General features: G+C 39.9%; 1 protein-coding gene across 3 annotated transcripts in view; it reads right to left on the minus strand.

Annotated features, from left to right (window-relative positions):
* The window catches only part of LOC148343969 (multiple C2 and transmembrane domain-containing protein 1-like), a 96,009-nt gene that overhangs the window by 57,727 nt on the left and 15,961 nt on the right, over nucleotides 1-22,321 (minus strand). For 2 of the 3 annotated variants that reach the window (XR_015842621.1, XM_088292234.1), the window contains exons 2-9: nucleotides 21,547-21,661; nucleotides 16,359-16,501; nucleotides 16,128-16,207; nucleotides 14,443-14,551; nucleotides 13,148-13,186; nucleotides 8,767-8,931; nucleotides 8,523-8,653; nucleotides 6,938-7,124 (exon numbers count right to left, since the gene is read on the minus strand). Coding sequence is in view for 2 of the 3 variants with exons in the window: in XM_088292234.1 (XP_088148360.1) it covers nucleotides 6,938-7,124; nucleotides 8,523-8,653; nucleotides 8,767-8,931; nucleotides 13,148-13,186; nucleotides 14,443-14,551; nucleotides 16,128-16,207; nucleotides 16,359-16,501; nucleotides 21,547-21,661 (969 nt within the window). In the remaining variant the exon portion in view is untranslated. The remainder of the gene's footprint in view (nucleotides 1-6,937; nucleotides 7,125-8,522; nucleotides 8,654-8,766; nucleotides 8,932-13,147; nucleotides 13,187-14,442; nucleotides 14,552-16,127; nucleotides 16,208-16,358; nucleotides 16,502-21,546; nucleotides 21,662-22,321) is intronic. The other variant, XM_088292243.1, reaches the window with a different exon arrangement.

The raw sequence follows: 22,321 nt of genomic DNA on the forward strand, positions 1-22,321 counted from the left end.
TGTGCTCATTTGATACACTTATCAGTTCTGTACTATTGAGACAGAAATAGAATTCATTTGATATATATGATGGGGTGATATCATTGAGAAGGGTCACAAAAATAACGGGAAGAAAATGAAATTGAATGAAAGAGAGAATTGCAATAAATAAAAAGCAGTGACTTCAATCCCATACATCTTTAAAAGTTGAAAATGAATACAAATGGTTGTAACATCAACCAAAGGGCAAAAAAGAAGAATAACAAAATGTGACAAGAATCAGTTCAATTGATCAAATGTGTTATAAATGGCAGCGTATCGGATTTACTAGGGGTAGCTTTTTTGTGTGGGTTTGCATTTTTTTTTTGTAGCCCGGCAATAAATAGAACTTCAGGCATCGACACTAATAACGCAACAATAGCGAGATTCACGTGAGAACACACATTGAGTGAGGCGTGAATAGCAAGGTTTGGTTATTTACACATACAAACACTCGAGCACTGTACTCTGGCTTTACGCCACCAGCACTCCAGTAGAGAAAAGAAACACTCCTGAGTGGAGGCACCGCAGAAAAAACAAGGAGACTCAAAAGTTTACGTGCACATTCAAAGTTTCTCCTGTTTGGTTGCGATAATCTCACAAACATCGGTCTGTGCACCACAGGATTAAATTTTTTTTTCCCCAAATGTGTGGTTGAAAATACAAATGGACATATAAAAGTTTTCTCTATACAAGAGCCTGTTAAAACTATTATTTGAGGAATTTTCCCAGCGTGTGGCTCTCTGACAAATAGCTTCATCTGTCGGCCAATATGCTAGTGTTGTTGATATAAAAAGTCTGCACACCACTGTTCAAATGGAGGATCTAAAAAAAAAAAATATACAGCAAAGTAAGTCATTTCAGAATTTTTCATCATCAATCTGACCTTTTTGGGATGTAGAAGAGAAGTAAAAATAAACAACTGCGATCATGTGCATAAGCATGCACAACCTCTTATATCATATTCAACTCACCAAGGTTTTTCCTGTCGTCTTTTTTTTTTTTTAAACAAATGCCTGAATGTTTTGTGCTAACAACGAGTGCTAGTTCAAAGTAACTCACAATTCCTTCCACCTTGTCTCAGGCCCCAGTCCCATCTGAAATATAAAACTGTCCTAAATCATACATGCTGGATTTCAAGTAAGGTTTTCTTTTTTTTTTTTGTGATGAGCATCGTTTGTGCCAAAACATACTTTTTGGGTGCACACTTAAACCACTTAATTTCAATGCTTATTTTTATTTCCCCTCTCAAAAAGAAGAATAACATTAATGGAATGAAGTTGTACTAGTACTCCATCACATACATGGTGAAAACGTTTTCAAATGCAATCTTGCTCTCATTTTTACACACACAAAAAAAAGGCATTTCAAAACCGGTGAGTAGACATTTTGTATCCACTGTACATGAATGCAGGATGTAAGAAGCCGTTTGTGCAACTTCTGCGCGACTGGCGAGAAAACTGAAAACTGGCTAGAAAACAACTTGTGTCGTGGCAAGACACAATTTTATACCAATTTACAGGTCTGGGTGACCCCAACAGTGGTCACAACCGACAGTTTATTGATTCCACATTGTAGAAAAGTAATTAAGTGATTGTTCAAACCCAAATCCAGTTTTATTCAAAACTAACAACCCTATCAGCCACACACACACACACACCCGGGTGCTTTTGTTCATGCCCAAACACTCAGGTACACTGAGGCCAAATTGAGGAGCATGTCGGCGTGTCTTAAAAGCAAGAGTGGAAATGCACTTCACTTCAATTTATTTCTCTCTCTCTGGCAAATAACCCTGTCCATCCCCACAGGAGTAATTATAATTTAAATCTCAGAGTCAGGCCAGGCTACAGACTTAATTCATTATTACCAACTCTGTCAGACTCTGCCTGTTTCCGGCGATATCATTGTCCAAAAGCTCTGTAAAGGAGATGAGAGGGGAGAGTGTGTGAGAGAATGAGGGGGAGAGGGGAAAAGGGAGAGAGAGTAACAGAGAGAGAGAGAGAGAGAGTTTAAAGGGGATGGTGGAACTCTTTGTTTTTAAGGCACGATTTCTCTGAAGATACAAATGCTTGTTAGGAGAATAGTTAAAGAGAAAACAAGTCAAAGGGAGGGTAGGAAAACTTGGGGCTGACTATATCAGCATGTTCTTAGAAGGACAGCATGATGTGAATGCCTCACCTGCTCATGTGTTGTGCAATATATGAAGAATAGCAAAAAAAAAATGCACCTTGGTCATAAATTCAGATGCCAAGACAAGGTAAAAAGACATTTTGGATGATTTATCACTGATGAAAAACTCTCCAACACTTTACTGTGGATTGAACTTCTGCTCTATCTGCACCCTTGCACACTAACCGGTTGAAACCAGTTGACAATGTCACACATAGAGCTGCCCTCCTGTGTGGGGACGGCTCGGTGAGTACAAGAATAGGAACAATTTTGGACGGAGCAGACGTTCTGCCACATAAGGCTCCACGGTGGAGTTTGCAATGTTCTCCCCGTGCCTGCATGGATTTTCTCCCGGTACTCCGGGTTCCTCCCGCATTCCAAAATCAAACATGGTAGGTTAACTGAACACTCCAAATTTTCCCCGGGTGCGATTGGCTGGCAACCAGTTCAGGGTGTACCCCGCCTACTATCCGTAGTCCGCTGGGATAGCCTCCAGCATGCCTGCGAGCCTTGTGAGGAAAAGCGGCTTGGATCATGGATGGATGGTTGTTTTCGAAGCATTTCTCAAAATTAAGCTTGGATAAAAACGTGTTTTGACTTCATACCAAAACTCAGGGAGAATTGACACCTAACCACGCAAACAACATAACGTGAACAAATAACTCATCCAATGTGAGACTGCAAAGGCATTTTTAGCCTGCAAACCACACAACCAAAACCATTCCTTCGTCGCACCATATGGACAACCCTGCAGGGACAGTTGAGTTTGATAATGATCATTGATAGGTGGAAAAAATAAGAAATAAATAAAGTAAATCATCCAATAGGATTTGAATTCACATAGTGAAATAGAGAGCGATAGATAGAGGCAGGTAGAGGCAAGAAATGAAGTCGAGGCCAATCCCTGTGTCCTCATTTACACAATTCCCTGCAACATGACTTTGTTTACAGCACGTTTATGGGATGTTGATGACAGAGGCGATGAAAAAGATGCAGGAACAGAGGAGGGGCAAAGTGAAAAATGGATGGACAGACTCACACGCCGTCACTTTGACGTCTTTCTGCCATACGCACACATGAATCACAGCAGCCATATCGGTTTTAGAACACAATGACTTCACATCTCCTCACCTTTCATCACGGTCCATCTTAAAAAAAATAGTCGAGTGTTGTATACTAATGTGAACAAATGGTCGCACGTAATCTAAGACAAGAACAATATTGTAAGTGCTACTTTTATGAAGATAATTTGGTGCCGAGTTATCATTGTAGCGGTAACAATTTCACATTGCATGTTAAAGCTGGGAGCTTTCTGCTTCTTTTGGCGTCACAGTTCTGTTGCATACATGGAACTGACATAGACCAAGTTTTCCCGCCCATAGATGAAAGTGTATTTTTTTCAAACACAAACAACTGTGACTTAAGGTTGTGTAAAATGTTGACATCCAGGTGAGGTCAGTGCACAAGATGCATTGCTTGTAAAAATTTGAAGTTGCTTTGTTTTGAATGACATGTCCTGATCAACAAATGCCATTTCCTCTATATAAGGATGCAATGTTACTTGTGTACAACTGCTGAAAAAATGGTTTGAGTACATAAAGGCAAATGTCCATTCATTTTGTCCATTATTTTGAGTGATGTTTGAAGGGCCATTCATTCGGTCAGCTATCTAATTGTTTGCGCTCTATTTCATGTAATTGTATACCCAGCAGCACTTGGAAACAGTAATCCATGCCTTTGTTACATCTAGCCTACATTACCGTAATGCGCTTTACTTTGGAGTCAGCCAGTCCTCCCTCAAGCGTCTCCGGCTGGTGTAAAAATGTTGCTAGTCGGAAGTCGGATCACATAACCCCAAATCTTGGCCTCTCTTCAAGGGCTCTCGGTGCACTTCATTTTCAAACACTTCTGTTTGTCTTAAAAATATTTAAAGGGCCTGGCCCCAGTCTACCTCTCCCAGGTCCGCCATCCCAACGCACCTGCCCGCGCTTTGTTACAGCTCGAGCTGTTGTGAAATGTGCTATGTAAATAAAGTTGTATTGTATTGTATTGAATTCTTTCTTGCTCATATTTGCACTGTGATCGTCTGGCAATCAGAACAGGGTTGGCCCCGCTTCTCAACAAAATAATGGATGGATGGTTTCCCTAAAATGTGTGACTGTTGATGTGTGTAACGGCATTGTCAGGCTAATACTTTGGCCAGTGTACATTATCAGTTATTGAAGACATAATTGGCACAATATAAGATGAGAGCATCTTATATTTCTACCAAATTATGTAATATTCATCGAGGAGTGTATGCGTAGTGATAAGTTTTGATATAATCTATGTCTGTCTTTCAGCTTGTTGTCTGAATGTCTCTCTGCTCGCGTCCTTTATCCTAACCCCGTGTGTGTGTGCGTGCGCAGAGGTGCAGCCACTCGTTGGCGGAGGTCACTGCGTCCTCCTCTTCCTCTCATCCACCCATCTCGTGGCCACCCCAGGCCCATTAAGAGCCATTAGTGTGTGTGCTCCTTTGCCATCATAATACATAAATCTCTCCCTCTCCTGTTCGGGCTGTCTCCCTGCACGTCTGGGAAGCAGTAATTAGCGATGAAGGAAAGGTTACAGTGAGCAATAGCACATCCAAGGCAATTGTCACTAAGTGAGTGTATTGCACCATGTTGCATATAGCAATGTCGCTTGCTGCATTTAAAGTAGTTTGCGGTTGGCATACATGTGCAAGCTACTTACAAACTCCTAGTGTACACTTACTGGGGATACTGTATGTGAAATACCCAACATACAGACTATTTCATTAGGTTCACCTGGGAGAGATATATGACAAATTACGCCTTGCATACATAATTGTACTTTTGTCGTAATGTACACTGCATAAATACGTAAGAAAATAAGATAGCCATAACAAGCATCTTACTATCTAACATGATGCAGTCCAGGACCACTGGAAACTTGATCAAAACAATATAAGATCCATAATTTACTGACCGTATCAATAAATATGTTTCAAATAAGCTAAAGACACATTCATCTGTGTCATTACATAACACACTTAAAGATGAATGTGTGTATTTCATCAGAAGATTAAAAATGGAAGACAGATTTGGACAAAGCATATTAGTGGTCTTTGAAAAGAACTATTCTATATTAGGGGTGGTACTTACATCTTATCAGCCTACTTTAATAAAAAAAAAAAGTCAATTTTATGACTAAAAGACAGCTATCATCAGGAAAAGAACTACTATTATTTTAACAGGTGGATAGCTTCCAGTCTCTATTTGCTCATGTAACAAGAGGGCCGCCCTGGAGACAGACAAAGAGATGATAATGCTAACTGAGGTACTGTGATGAGAAACACGGTAGAGACAAGGTGGCCAAGGGGAAAAGTAGGGAAAGGAAGGTAAGAAAATTGGGCCTTCATCCAAGCAGAAAAACGGCGTCGGTACAAGTTGTGAGAGAGGTGAAATAGCTTTTTCTTTTCATTTTACACGCCTTCCCTTCCAGTGCAACCCCCAGCCTTTACCTCTCGCCCCCTATTACACACGCATTCCACACCCCTTTTTTGTGAGCAAAGAGGGCCACAGTAGCTTTCTCGGTCATAGAGCTCCCCCGTCTGATCATACGCCGCTGCTGCAGTGCGGAGGCGAGTAGTCGACTTCCCGACGACAATCAATAAATAAGGCACGCCGGGGTTAAGAAGGTTGAGCAACATTCGGAACACTTTCGGGCCTCCCGCTCACACATCAGCTGCAGTGTCACTCATCAAAATGAAAACTATGGAATACTCAGTGTAGTTCTGTCTGAATCACATCCACAGAAACAACCAGGCACCGATAACTTTGTATTTTCCCAGTTAAAAGTATTGATCACTTATTGGCAGATTGGGTGCACTGGTTATTTTGACAAATAAATATGTTAAGTAATGTAAAGCCAAAGGAAGAGTTTTAGAGAAACTTTTTTTTTAGTAAGCAAGGCGAAAAGGCTCAGTAAGAATATAAAACCGTGATTCCCACAGTTGTTGCTGGCCCAAATGCATTTAATTGGACTGAGCTATATTATTATTCACTTATACAGTTTACAAAGTATCTTTGTTGATCCATCTATTCCAGTGACATAACAACAGGTAGAAGAATTAAATGCTCTTCCACTAGATGCCAAACAGTCCAATTAATTTACGTAGCCGCCTGTTGCCATTCAAATCAAAGAATAATACCTTCGTGTTCAACTAAACAGGCCCGCATCATTTTTAACTACATTGATATAAGATCATCCTTATTTCAGGATACGGTGGTGCCAGTCAACTCTGCACAATTGACAGCGAGCATAAATTTGGCAAAAGGGCCTTTAATCTGTTAATTGCAATGCCGAGATCATGTTTACTGTCAAACTAAACATAAAACAAGGACCATATGTTATGCATTTAAAATAGACAACAAATTTTATCTGTAGCCTAATGCTATTCTATAATGGGAAACGCGATAGACTGGCCAACGAATAACATCTAGATATACTGTATGATATGCTTTAAGGAAGAGACGCTTGAACAAAGTGAAAACAGATTTAAAAAAAATAAATAAATAAAAAAATCAACCCTCACAGGAATATATTCTTTATCACCTGGGAAGAAAAATGACTGAGTCACGATAGCTGAGTGAAACTCTTCATGTCTTTTCTTAACTTACTGTATACTTGATGCATATATTCACTCGCTGTTAATACAGAAAAATATGGTCGCAAAATAACAACTCACATATCTCTGCTTGATCTGGTGTCGCTCATGCGGGTCGTCCAGCACGTTGACTGACAGGTCTGAGATGGAGACGGCAGCAGAGGCTGTGAGCGTCACCAGCATCACCAGCATGCCTTCACCCTCCTCCAGTGGCAACTCCAGCTTGTGTGTGTGTTCTTTACTGAGGAGGGATAGGTCGATAGTACACCTGAAGGACACACATACAAGCAGTGCTAAAATCATCTCACACCAAAAACTTTGGACATGTAATTGTTTTTTTATTACACATGATAAAAATGTAAAATGGCATCTTATAGCTTAGACCAGGGGTACCCATTCTTTTTCAGCATGCGGCTATTTATAAAATAATCAAGTCAAGTGATAGGGTTAGAGTAGATGGAACAAAAAGGTGAGGCATGCAACAGGTCTATGACTGGCTGCTCCGTATGTCAATACGATCGACCGACACTCGCTTTGCAAGCTACTTGTAGCAATTTAGTTAACACTACATGAAATTTTATTACTACTACTAAGTGGTGAGGTGAGTGGGCTGTACCAAAAGGGTTAGGATCGGCTACAAAAGGGCAGACACAGTAAATAAAAAACGAGATTTTCAATTGAAATTATGTTATTAGTGGGAAAAACAAGAGACAGAAATTAAATCAAGGTCTTTACAAATGGCAGTTGATACCGATTTAGTCAACTATAAACTGAAACAAGGCAAACAAAAATGGCCGTCCTTCCAAAGCGAGAGTTCATGGCAATGACTCCAACTCACGCAGTAGTCCTTTGATAATGTCCAAATGCGCAAATTTTTAAGGAGAAAGTTGATTTGTTCGCAGTGTTGGGAGGAGGAGGAACAGACCATGGCTCAGGTTAAGTAAGAACCAGGCGTCCTTGGGCTCCTGGCTATCATTTCTAGTTCGCCATCTTTATTTTTGGCGTACCACAGCAGGGCACCTGGCCGGCATGAACCGGAAAACAACCCATCACAATTAGATACAACTTAAGACAAGAATGCTAACAAAATGCTAACATTAGCATGCAACATTAACATTCTAATTTCAACATAATATCAAGCTACATAATAAATCATTAAACAGTAGCCTAAGAGCACACGTTAGCATTAGCATTTGTTAGCATTGTGGCTAATAGTAACAACTGCGAAGATTCAAACTCACCAGTTTAGTAGGTCTTGAAATGGAAAGAAAAAACAACACGCACAAACAGGTCTCCAGTATTCACAACCTGGTTTGTGTAGCTGTTACTCCTTAGCTTCTCTACCACACACTGAAGCGCTTGAAGCCAAGGTATTATATAGAGTGCATAACTGACTGGTCATTAGCTAATTGGAATCATGTGTTAAAGGTGTGTTCATGTGTCGGTAGAAGTGTAGGGGAAAAGAAACATTGGGTAAAACTGGGCATCTTAACCCTGCTTAAATACTGGTCGATCGCAATGGGCACCCCTGGCTGAAACAAAGAAAGTTGAGATGTCATATCAAACCCTATGAATTAAGAATTTTAAGTGTCGATGCAATTCAAGGGAGGTAAGCAAATACTTTTGGCAATCTAACTTCACTTTCATATGTCAGAGATCCTTGTACCTTCCCATGAAGTCATCTTTCTTGCCGGCATCTTTGTCCCAGACCGTAATGTCCACGTAGCCTCCTTGCTCTTCATACATGTGGAAGTCAAACTGTTCTCGCCATTGAGGATTCAGCGTTTTGGGAATTGTCTGGGTCCACAAACAAACAAAAAAAGCAATGCGATGATATTCAGCATGAATCTCAGTTAATAAAAAGATGAGAGTGTTGAATAAATCATTGCAAGGAAATGTGTTTCACCTACCTTGCTCTTGTACTTTTGATGGCCCATCCTAAATTTGACATAAGGGTCACTTCGACCGTTGGCATCCATGGGCTGGAGGCCGCGACCTTCGATAAGGCTGATGCTGACGATGCCCCGCCAGAGCTGAGCTTTCCGGTGCACATCTGACAGGCGCATACTCTGGCACTGTCGTGAGCAAACACGCATTCACACAACCATAAACACGCACACAGATACACACAGAGGCATGCATGTACACACATTTGCACACACAGACGCATACATTTCTTAACACACACAATAGACTTCAGGTGTTTTTAATGACAGGGAAACAGCAAATAATAATGAAGGAAACAAAACACGCTTGACTTGGATTCACAATTAAACAAATTAACCCTCAAATTTGGAGCATCTTTTATGCTGTGTGGTCAGCGCATAACAATGAAAAATAAAATGTAATCATCTCTCATTGGGTTGTCTAATCCAGAGTAGGTTTGAAACCCGAGCGCAAATAACGTTTCTAATTTTAGCAGAGCCAACCTATTTTTCTCACCACTTACAGGCCTATTTAACCTCTCTTTGAATCATTACAATATCCTTCACCGCAACAAATTCCTCCCTCCTCCTCTTTTCATCCATCTTCTTCCTTGTTAGGGCGAATTTATTAGCATAGCTTTTGTTTTGCAGATGAATTTCATTAAACTCGGAACAAACCCTGCCGCACAAGCACAGCCCTTTGATCCGGAGACGGAGCCTCTTAATTTCTATTCTCCAGACATTAAACACTGCGAATGGCTCCTCGCGCTTCTGCTAACCTCCCATGCAGCTACCGTACTTCCACATTCTGCCAATTTCTACGACTGAATTCATGCAATGTCGCAGTGTATGCTAATGATTTGAGGTCGCCTTATGTTGTAATCGAGCAACAATCTCATCGCTTTATTGTTTTGTAATTACATAGCTGTGGTTGTTGGGGGGGGAAAAAAAACACGGGTTATTTACTTTGGGAATCTCGGTGCCAGAGCACAGCAGGAGAGAGATCATGCACAGTGATGTTCAGGGGGCTGGAATTCTCAAAACAAATCTGCTTTTATCATATTCCTACACAGTTCAACTTTTATAAGCCCTTTGGAGGAGAAAAATTGTTTGAAGTGCCAAAAAAAGAAATTGCCTAGTGGTGAAGAGAGAGACCTGGATTTAATCTGCCTCTGACTCATAATTACTATCGCAAACTATTTCTTGAAGAGTTTGCATCTTCTAATGTATGTTCATGGCTTCATTAAAAAATGGTTTGGGTAAAAATAAAACTGTGCACTGTGTGCAGCCAAGCAAGGAGGCAGGGAGGGAGTCAAGAGCAGCGCCTTTTCTGGGAGGGGTAGCAAGTTCGTTAGTGTTTGCGCGTATTCCCGACTCGCAGGCGGGGTGGCCCATTTTGCAGACTTCAAAGGAGCAATTCAGCAGGACGCCTGCCCAGCTTCAACTCGGCACACTCCAAATGTCTATCTGTGCCTCAAAGTAGTCAAGAGGAAGGGAGTAACATTATCTGGAGCCTCTCTTAAGATCACCTGTTAATTTATCTCAAATGTATGTACTTTATGTGGCCAGCACTATATGAGACAAACTCTTTGACTGAGAACTACACAAAATACTAATAAATTGATCGAAAAAACACTTTTTCACCATTTTAGTTTTCATGATATTTTGGCTAAAACAGTGAAACACTTTGGCGTTCCGCATGAGTCACCCTTACGCCCACTACAAAACAACTTGGCTACACCGCTGAATACAATACAATACAATGAAACTTTATTTATATAGCGCATTTCACAACAGCTACAAAGAAACAAAGCGGGTGTAATATAAATAAGCAGGAAGTTAGAACACAAACTAAAACACAAACTCATTTATGATACCAGGTGAACTCAACAGTCTCATGTTGAGTCGAAAGCTAAAAAATAAAAATGTGTCTTCCAATTAGTTTTATAAGTTGGACAGAGAGGCCTAACATTCAATGAAAGTTCATTCCACAGGAAAGGACCGGCAACAGAAAAGGCACGATCCCCCCTGAGGCTTCGCCTAGTCCTCGGCACGTCTAGCAGATTTTGGTCCGCAGACCTGAGGCAGCGGGCAGGTGCATAGGGGTGGAGGAGCTCAGAGTCCTGCCAATATATTTTCATGACTCAAATATGTAGGGATGTGTAGATACATGAGGAAATAGTTTGGATTTTTCAGCAGGGCATTGGTTTCTTGTATTCAGTGTGTGAGAAGATTGTTGATTTTTCATCATTTTGAAGGCTCATTTTAAATATTTGACAATTTATTGAATTGTTCTAACGCTCAACACCAGGCATCACCAAATGGCGGACCGCGGTCCGGATCCGGACCACGCGATGGTTCGGACCGGACCCATGACCGCTCTACGATGATTTTTTTCAGGGCGCATTCGCAAACGTTGGCGCTGCAATTGTAGTTAACGGAAAAGGCGTCACTGATTTGAGCCAATCAAATCTTTTGTTTACGATCCACTGCCAATTGCGCAGCAGACCGGAAGAGAGTGCTGCTGACAGTATGCCTTGCTAAAAAGTTAGCCAGGTCGATGCGTCTTTTTTAAATGAATGGACGGTGAAATTTAGTTTCGTTCTGGCTGCAGCCGATCCAAAACCAGTGTGCATCATATGCTCCGAAATCGTCGCAACATTGTGAAGCGCCACTACGAAACAAAGCACCGCCCTTTTTGTGCACAGTTATCCGCTGACGTTTGAGGTGAGCGCACGCAAAAACATCGAACTTCGAGTGCAGTAGAACAGATTTTTACATTTTCGTTTACATCCCAGCGGCATGCAAACGAATATTCAGTAAAAGTATCATGGATTTTGGGGAAACATAAAAAAACGTTCAAGTAATGGGGAAGTTGTGAAGGAGTGCTTAAATGCGGTTGCACAAACATTATTTAAAGGAAAACACGAACCCCAGATGAGTGAAACAATCTACCAAATCCCAATGGCCCTGACTCCGTTCCAACCCAGATTTAAGTCACTGGCAGGGCAGTCACAAACTCATTTTTCTCATTAAGAGAAGTTAAAAAAATATTCAACAGAAAAAGTGGTGTCAAAGCTCATTTTGATGAGGACAGCCATTTGTATTGATTGTGTACTGAACATGTTGACCTGGTTTACTTGGATAATTAGGATTTCCGTTTTTTTTAGGCTGATAACTCTTTGATTTATGAAAAAAAAAAAAGGTAAAAGATGTTAACTCAATGCTTAGCACTTGATATATTTCTGCAGGAGATATTTGACTGTTTTTTTCTGGAAGTGGCAATCTTAAGTTCCTGGAGCCACATTTTCTTGAATGTGAAATAAACGCCTTATATTTGTTTGACTGGCAAAGGTGTTTATTGGGAACATTGCTAAATATTTAGGATATAAGTGCGCTCTGTTGAAAATGACTAAATATTGAAACTAAAAATGTAAACATAGGCTAGAGATACACAATATTTTTGAACCATTTAGAGTAGTCCCTCAACAGAAGTCTTGCAAGAATCAACTTTTATCACCATATGGAAAGCGCTTTTGCTCCAGCTGTTGTGAAATGCGCCACATAAATAAAAGTGTATTGCGATGCAAAACAGACAGACATTACGTGCATGAGTCTGTTAGTAGAAGCAGGGAAAAAAAGCTTCTGTTCACCTCTACAAAGCCACAAAAAAAGAAGAGACAAGCACAATAGATGCAAAACAGTCCCTGAGATGGACTTGAATTGTCAACCAACATGCTTATCAGCCCAGTTGATTTGCCATGAATGAGTTCTTCAAGATCTTTGGAAATAAAACAACAGCTTTATTTTCTTACACAGCAGCTGCAATACACTACCGGCAGTGGGCAACCGAAAGCATTTGACAGGTGTGCCTTACAACTTTATAACCAAATAAAATCTCAGAGGAATTTTGTACTTGTAAAATAGTCTAAAAACATTAAACCCACAAATGCTCATAATATGTCAAAAATAATGATCGTTGAATCATAATTTTTTACAAATTAAAAATATCCCTTGTAGGACTTGGGAGGAAAACTGCAAAGGTTCTCCACTATTGCACTAAAGCCGTTCGAAGTTGGAAGAAGTACAAATACCAAGGCTGCAATGATTTAAAATCCATCAAAATGAATAATGATGTATTTAAGTATAATATGCTTTGCGTAATTGCGTTAGTATATTGCAGCTTGTGGAAAATAAAGTCATAACAGGGGCAAGCTAGAAAGAAAGGTTGCCAAAAGCAGAGGGAATGGGGAGGAATAGAAGAAAGGAGACAATCCATTCATGTAACAGGACACCGGTGGAAAGTGCAAAGGTAAAGTGCAATCGTGTTGGTTGGGGAGTGGGGTTGCATGCGTTTTTAGTTTACCTTACTAGATCGTTTCCAGTTCCTTCTCAAAAGCATGGTCTGTGAATGAGACAAAGCGGTTACAGCACCCCCCACTGGCTCCCATTTGAAGCTGCAGGGGCACAGGTTAAAGGCAAGGCAAGTGGTGTGAAGTGTTCAGATGTTAGTAGTGGCCTGGTGGGGGAGTGAGATTAGGAGAGTGAGGCATTTGTCAGTCATGCATGGCATCAAGGCAGGAGCGACTTGCCTTGTGAAGTGTTGTCATGCGCACACAATGTATTTTAATAGCAGCAGTGCTGATATTGATTGTTAGAGACTTGTCTTTTTTTATAATGGTCTTAGTTATTCACCGCTGACAACCCAGGTCAGCACATTTTTACAGATTTTTTTTAATCAGAGATGTCGGTAAACTTTTCTTGATTTTTATTTTTTTATTTTTTTGAAACTTCTTCCGGATCATCTTTTTGCTTGCACATAATAGTTCTAATAATATAATAACAATATTATATGTAAAATAGCAATATATTTCGTAATATTTCTGAATTAAGGGTTAGGCACAGCAATAGATGGACTTTTTTTTCTTAGCAATAAATTACAACGCATGGTAAAATGCAAAAACTATTTGAAAAACCTTGAAAAAAAGGGAAAGATTTTCAAATTAGCGTTAAAAAAAGGCATTTAGGGACCCATAAATCCAGTGGAACTAAAATTTTGCGTATACAATGTTTATTTATATATTTTTTTAAGCATGTATCTTTTCAATGTAAACAATAGAAAGAATCTGAACCAAACAAGTAATAAATTCCCCGAAGCATCAAGCCTGACCGATGGCAACGGATAGCGCCATCCAAAACACACTGGTACACCCATGTACTCGCTTCCTTCACAGTTGGAGGGATCCAAAATGGTGCTTAACCCAAATCGAGTTTATTTGTTCTGTCAAGTGTGGACTCTCTGAACTGCAGAACTAAATAAGCAGCAAAATTAAGACATCAGATCAAACGGAATAAAGTATTTCCCCCATGAATCTCGCCTTGTTCTGGGTCGAACATGCAGGGGTCCAATTAGGTAGACAAATAATTGAACAGAAATAAATGCAACTCGAAAGCATGGAGCGCATGAGCAAACATCCGGTGCTCTTTGAACATGAAACTTTTACACCGACACGTTAATTACATTGGCGCTTGTGCATATGCGCTCGCTGATTTGAGGAGTTTCCAGTAACTGAGCATGAATGAAGCCAGATCTTTCAGGTCAATACACCAGAACTACAGCGAGGAACAATAACTTTAACAGCATGTAAATTTTCTTACTACCTCTCTCATGTCTCCCTCTCGTGGTGATAAAGTGACAGAAAGTTCCAGGATGCCGAGATTATGGTCTGGATAATGTGGGTCCTTTAGGTCCAGGGTAACTTCCAGTGTCCTACAAGGGAGCGTAGTAATACAGGCTCATTAAAATACGCAATTTCATTGAATAATGTGTCTGATTAGCAATGCAAAGATGACATAAGAAATGCATGCACAGCCAAAGTCAACACAGTATGATGCTACTGAAGTAAGATCATGAAAGATATCATCAAAAAGAACAGTATAGGTTGTCCTCTTTGGCCATAACCGTAGGCCATATCTTGAATCAATTGAGATTGACTGTATGAAATTCCAAGACAGCATTATTGGTTGTTCCTCAGATTGTAAAGACAGAATTCATCATCCAAAAAGATTTTCACTGAATATTTACAATTAAAACACAGTATTGTGTTTGAAATAAGTTCACTCTAAATAAAGTTACACATAACACATAACCAGTTAAGTGCAAAGTGGATATGTATTACATTGTTACAGCTCCAGCTGTTGTGAAATGCGCTAGATAAATAAAGTTGTATTGTATTGTATTAGGTGAAGTGCTGCATTTAAATAATATATTGTTCTATGTAGGCCCACTAGTCGAAACACGGCAATGGAATATGAGCTAAGCAGTAAAATCCACCCATTTTTAGCCATCTCAGAGGGCGGCCATTTTGTCACTTCTGTCGAGTGAAAATGACATCACAGTTGCTCAGGGCTCAGATTACAATGACCAATCATGGCTCAGCTTCGGAAAAAAGTGAGCCGTGATTGGTCGCTACACGGGCCCGAAGCAACTATGATTTTCAGTTCGACAGATGTGACAAAATGGTCGCCCCTTGAAATGTCTGAAAACTGGTGGATTTCGCTGTTTAACTCATATTCTGCAAACACAATGTTAGTCAGAATGCCATGTTTAGATTAGTGAAGGCACATTGAGCATTTTGTGCAAAGATTTTGGGTGGGGCTTGACGTCGCCTTTAATCTAGTAACGACAAGAAACATGTTCAGAAATCAATTCATTTTTAACATTTTGACTAAAACTTCCGCTTTATAAAATCATTCACACCCTTTATTGATAAAGGCCATGTTCTCAGCATGTAGTTGATGAAAATGTTCTGTCTTATACTGTAAGCACTATCCTCTCAAATCGTGCCCTACATTGTAGTAAAAAAAAAAAAAAAACGGGAAAAAAATATTATGCGAAATTTAGCCGGTTTAATTGCATAACCTTCATTTAAACCGTGTTTGCTTTAGTGTGAAGTGTGATGTAATAAAATTATCCGAGCATTGTGCTTCCCAAAGTTACCACAAGAGGGAGGCAAGAGATTGTTTGTGCAACCACTGAGTAGTTTCAACTGGAGACTTCATACGGACCCGGAGGGGTTTTTTTTTTCTTTCATATATTTATAGGGAGCTGGAGTATTTGTTTAAAACCACTAAAAACAAATGATGCACTGACCTGAAGTAAACAACAAGGTGGATAAAAAGTAAGCAACTCAATTTTGATGGGTGAAATGCAGTCCAATGTCACTCGTGATTTCATCCATCATGTGAAAATTACACAAAAGCAACAATATACATTGTGGCCATAAATTCAAATGTAGTAATGAATGCAACTCAAAGTTATTAAAAAAGAAAAAAACAAATCAGACCTCTGATGCTCCAGAGACTCCAAGTAGAGATATGCTGAGCCCATAAAGTCATCCTGAAGTCCAAAGTCATAGTCAAAAACCTACACAGACATAAAGTGCTACAGTAAGCATAGACAGCCCTGAACATTGATATAATGTCACAATACAGGATTTTAATAGATGTAAAGAATGAGTTCAAATTCAACAAACATTTCTCAAGAGGCCTGTACTGTATATTTGACAAAGCTGTACCTTTACGTACAGCGGGTCCCTCAGGCTTTCCACCAGCAGAGTTACTCTTTCATCCCACACTGGATTGAGGTTCTTGTGGATGGTTTTACTCCTGAACACCTCCTTCCCTGCAATCTTGAACTTGACATATGGATCACTGGTTCCTGGGAGAGAAAATAAACACGCAGAGTAAAGTACATTGCTTCTACTACGCAGCAAAATACCAATGTGTGTGAGTCTATAAAAAGTAAGCATGAATTAAATTGAATATTTAGTCATTTGGTAATTGAACATTACACCACAGAGCCTTCAACCCTAACAATTAAATTGAAGTGGAGATTGAAACCAGAAGCCATTAGGATAATAAAGACCAAAAAAAAGAATCTATAAACAAACAATGACATGCAATACAGTTGGTTAACACAAAAAGCACCGTAACAACAGCAGCAAATGCACTGAGGTGATTGTTTATGTTTAAGTTTTACAGAACTGTCTTTAATTTGCCACTGATCGAGCCAGTTTTCAGAGTTTAATGCATCATTGATTTTGAAGGACTGGGCTGTTTTCTCATCAGTCGCTTGCAATCTTGAGCTAATCAGATTCATTGGTTGGGACTCCACATTAAAATCATGGCCAGAGCACAACAAACCAGAGGTGTTACATTGATGAGTCCACACATTTTGCAGGATGAGTTCGATAACAAATGTGCAGCATTAAAAAAAAAAAAAGGCAAATGATTGACGGACACAATAAAAGATTAGTTGGTGGAGTCAACCCTCTATTTGGTTCACGGTATTTTAGAATAGAAAGTCAAGCATGCTGCTTTTGATGTGTTTGCCTGTTTGATTTCACTCCCATTATCCACTGTGACAAAAGTGATTACCAGAGAAATGGCGAGTGGGTATGGGGAAAGAATCCTATTATCAAAGCGTTCCCACTCTGTTGTGATCCTTTCAGTCAGCATTTTCAAGACAAACAACAGCAACAAATACAACTACGTAGACCCTTATAGAGGAGTGCATGCCATCTGTTGAGTGGCTGTAAAGGTACACGGTTGAAATTCAACAAGGACAGCCAGTGTAAATATGTGACCTTCACAAAATGACGTTATTGTGGTTTATCATATGCCACGTAAAAGCTGAGCTATTTTTTTTTCCCCACGCCAGTGTCACAGTATCAACATAACGGCAGAGTGAGTCGTCAAAATAAAAGTGCATCCTGGAGTACCACACAATTTGGCATGAGTTGGCAATAAAATAAAACTGCATCATTTTCATAATAGGGGAATTGCAATTAAACAGAAGCCATAAAAAAAAAAGGAAAAAGGAAAACTTTATTTTGCTCGACTGACTTGATTGGCGACGGTTCAAATAACACTTTCCGCAAAGATGAGAAGATGCACATCCTCGTGTTAAACTACCTCAAACACCCAAAAGGCACACGAGTAAAGTCACTTCAAATACACACTCCATTTTACGATTGTGTCGTATTTGTTGCTGCTCTTTTATATTTTATAGGCATGTGCACGCAGTCTTTTTTCCAGTGACGTCTGGACAAACAATGGTGCTAAGGCACCAGCCGCCACTCACTAGAAATAAATAACTAAAATTAGGGATGTTTGATATCATGTTTTTCAGACCGATATATGTGACTACAAGTCGATACCGAGTATTGATCCACTAGTGCTTTTGATATATAAAATTTCATTTAACGCAATGACAAAAAAATTGTGAACAAACTTTGTTTTTTATGCAGATGATGATTCGCCAATGTGTCAAACTGACAAAGTACAGCAGCAACTACTGCCAAAGAAGACTTACTTGATTGTTTTTTAAATTTTGCCTTAAGTATCGGTGGATGGTATCGGCTGCCTTCACAAGTACAGATATCTTAAAATGGGGCCGGCATCAGCGCGATATTGTTACTTTTCATCTGTGAGAAAAGATGCATGTATGTTCCGTATTTTCACGACCATAAGGAGTCTCAGCGCAGCGCCGGGTGAGTGACGCCACAATTTGTGAATGGATTGTGAATGCTTGGGCTAACATTTCTGCTTGCACTGTGGTTCAAGCTCTCTCAAAAACCGGCATCATTTCCGAGGAGTCGGACGACAACGAGACTGACTCTGAGAATGACGAGAGGGGACTTGGTGTGTTAAATACTCCAGTACTTCACTAAAGTACAACCAAACTCAGTTCTGCTGCCGCTGCCATTTTAAAAACGTACGCTAGTAGCATGAATGCTAGCTTACGTTTTAGCGTGCAATGATCCCACTGTATGTTTTAAGGTCATCATATATGTCACCATACGCAATAAAACAGTGAGCCTTATGTATGTGTTAATTACAGAAAGTCGGGCGAAAGCTGCGCCCAGACCTGAATATAGATGATGTTACATCACAGCAGCCATCCGCCATGGGGCCAACGGCACAGCCGTCTCTCATTAAGTTTGGCCCTGCTCAGCCAAACATCACATAATCAGCAGTCCAAAAAGTCCTTCCAGGACCTGGTGTAGTAATAAGGCTTGGCCAACTGCGTGTTGTGAGGCTGTTGCTTCATTCTGCTTTCACTGCCTCCTTTTTCAAACCATCAGCATGGATTAAGACAAGGTCTGGCTGATTTATTTAATAACAACATGTAGCTATATGACTCTAAAACTATACAGATACAACGAGTTGTTTAAGAGTGTCCTCAAGAGAGGGTGGAGAGGCACTGATGATTTTCTCAGCAGTCCTTATTGTCCTTTGCGTGCCTTCTTCTATCCTTGTCACCAGTGATAGACGCGCACAAAAGTGTCTCAACTTCTTCAGTCGCCGCAGAAAGTACATCTTCTGATGGGCCTTTTTTAAAGGTGGAGTTAATGTTAGTCTTCCACGTCAGGACCGGAGAGATTGCAGTTTCTAGGGGCTCGGTCAGTACGAGGCGTAGCTGGGGCGCTGGGTGAGGCCAGCTGAGGCGATTGAAATGGAAAATTCTGACGTGTGGAAGGGTAGTAGCTGAATAGTTTGTGTGTTCCGATCAGCAGGCTAATCACACTTTTAGTATCATCAAGACAGGAGATGTCCGTTGCTTTGTCTACACCAGGGGTGTCAAACTCATTTTTGTGGACGGGCCACATCGTAGTTGTGGTTTCCCTCAGAGGGCCGGTATGACTGTGAACCCATATAAATTGATTGGAAAGACAGTTTTGAAATCAGAAGCTAGTAAGTAATTGTTCAACTATTTTTTTTATTTATTTTAAAAGGGGAGGATTGGTAACATAAATAGCAATATCTCATATCTCAGTGTTGTTGAAAATGAAGAAAATATGCTAAAAACAGGAAGTTGATGCAGATGATTTGCCCTTTGCCAAATTTGAGTCAGCAATCTCGGATGTCTCTCATCCTGATTCCTTACAATTATCTTGCGACGTGGTGTGTCTTAAGACGGATTCCCCCGTCCCTACCCCCCTGCCAGTTATTTGCATTTACAATTGTGCAAATGTTAAACCTTTCTTTTGATTATTGTTCATCTGGAATAAACCACACATTATACTTGTGGAGTATCGTATCTGATGGTGGATTTCCAATATTTCTAATTTCGCAGTGACTCTCAACAAGCCTCCAAGCGACCTCATGATGAGAATGGTGATTAGAATTAGTACTCATCCCATCTGACACAGGATGTTGGTCAAGGCTCATGAAACACATGAAGGTACATGATCCCTAAGATGAATTATTCAGCTTCCTCATTCTCATCATCAATCTGTAATTCCAATTACATAGTCATGATCAATAACTCGCTGTGCCAGCACAGAGGAGACAAGTGGTCTTAAAATATTCACTGATGATGTATGAAGATGTAATTATGTTTCCACTGAATAAGATACTAAAATAAGCTTCATACCCCTTAGGGGAAATAAATATGTCATAGTTTAATGTTTTAGAAATGTGTAATTATTTTCTTTGTTATGAAAAAAAAAATGTTGCGTCACATTATACTCACAGCAGTTAAGAATAACCTGAGAAAAAAAATTCAATAAGGTATATTTTACAGTGTACATTGCATCTGCATGGTCTGCTTTGCATGATCTCTCCAAAAGGGATTGTATAGTAAACGTGTCACTGCTCTTAGCGGCACTGTTGACTTATTGGAGAGGACAAGAGCAACGCAGCACGGTTAAAATTCCTATAAAATACTCCGCCATGCCGTCAGACTTGGGAAGCGCCTCTCAGTCACAGACTGTGGGTGGTTGAAACTGGGTGTCAGAACTGACAGATGGCTGCAACACAAGGGGTATCCTATTACCCACAATGCAAGAGGTGCAGTCGGACATATTGGACAGGGCTGAAATATAAGTCATTCCACGGGCCAATAGTGACAGACCCAATACGATTACAGTACAATCAATCATGTAGGTGGATGCCTTTGCTTTGTTTACGTTCTAAAACGCTCACTCACTAACCTTCACTAGCATGCACAATTGCCTACAACGAACCAATGTTGACGCTGAGAAAAATCCGCATAAGCAGAAAAGGAGCAAGAGCACAGTCCATGTCCCGGTGACTTCTTGCTATGAGATTGCCGTGTGACAGTTCCTTAATGTAACTGGACATGGCCGTGTTGGAATAATACGATAAGGTTCGATATAAAAATGAGCTTTCAAAAAATGAGCAATCACTTCATGATGTTCAACATTTGAATGCATGTTTTGCAAATTACGCCGAAGGTCACTTAGGAAGAGGGAAGTCATTCATTCATTTATTTTGAAGGCCGATCATTGTCATCCCCTGCCACTCCCCACATTCGGTTTGGAAGTTACTTTCGTCGCCATTTGAAATAGAAAATCTCTGAAAGGTGTAAATGAAAACTTATATATATTTTTGATTTGCCTAATTGGCAGTTTGCTTTATTAGACAAAAAAAACAACGATAAAATTGCTTCTTGAAAATGTTTGCAAAACAACACTTTAAATAATATTTGAATTGTGAATTATTTATAGTTTGGCTCAATAATTAAAAGAAATCTAGCAAAGTATTTTTTTATTCATATTTCGTAAACATGTGATAACGTCTTCAGTATGTAAATATGCATACGAGATATTTAATAAGCATGCCACATAATCTCTCATCATATCTCACTTTGTACACATCAGCATATTGATTAGCAGCAAGATTGAGATCAAGACAAATGAGCATGGAGGTTGGGAAGAAAAAAAATGAAGCCCGTACCTGTGCGATCTCTGATGGCCAGATTGTTGCCTTTCTTTAAGACAATATCCAGCTGGTACATGGCTGGACCAGGAGGCAGTGGCTCTGCATTACAAGGGTCCACAACATTAATGCCCTGTGGAGACAAAAGGAACATACAGTAAACATTCCAAAATGTGCTGCTTTGCATTATGAAAACCAGTTGACAAGCGAAACAGATCTTAGTGCCTTAATTTAATCACGAGAAAGTAAAAACTAAAGGATTATTCGCCAAACAAGTCTAAAGTCACAAACTATATAGTTTGTGTACCATTTTTATTTGTCTGCTTGCATTTTTAATCCTCTTAAGAGAACTGGCTTATTGGAGGATCTCTAAAATGATCAGATAATCAGCAAGTTCTGCAGAAGCTAGATAACGATCCTGATCATTTTAATCGGGTGTGTTGCAGCAGGGAGAGATGCAAAACAGACAGGACACCGGCCCTCGAAGAACAAGATTGAAGACCCTTGATCATGATGATCGCCCTCAAACATATCATGATAAGGATCTGTTAAACCTCAATTTCTTTGTATTACTTCATGAAAAATTTGAAATTTCAACATTTTCTCCAGGCCCAATGTATGCATAATGTTTGTTGAGTTTTCATTCATATTTACGCCCTCAAAATTGGATTCATTATGACGAATCTACAGAAACAATAGGGACCTTGGGGCAGTACTCATCAGTCCCTAAATACTTAATATAGCACTATTAATTCAGAGGTAGGTTTAGCAACAGGCAGGACAGTGCACCTCG

This window comes from Idiotropiscis lumnitzeri, chromosome 1, assembly GCF_059441095.1.
Source record: "Idiotropiscis lumnitzeri isolate Australia: NSW breed Sydney's pygmy pipehorse chromosome 1, RoL_Ilum_1.0, whole genome shotgun sequence".
In the NCBI taxonomy this organism is placed as follows: domain Eukaryota; kingdom Metazoa; phylum Chordata; class Actinopteri; order Syngnathiformes; family Syngnathidae; genus Idiotropiscis; species Idiotropiscis lumnitzeri.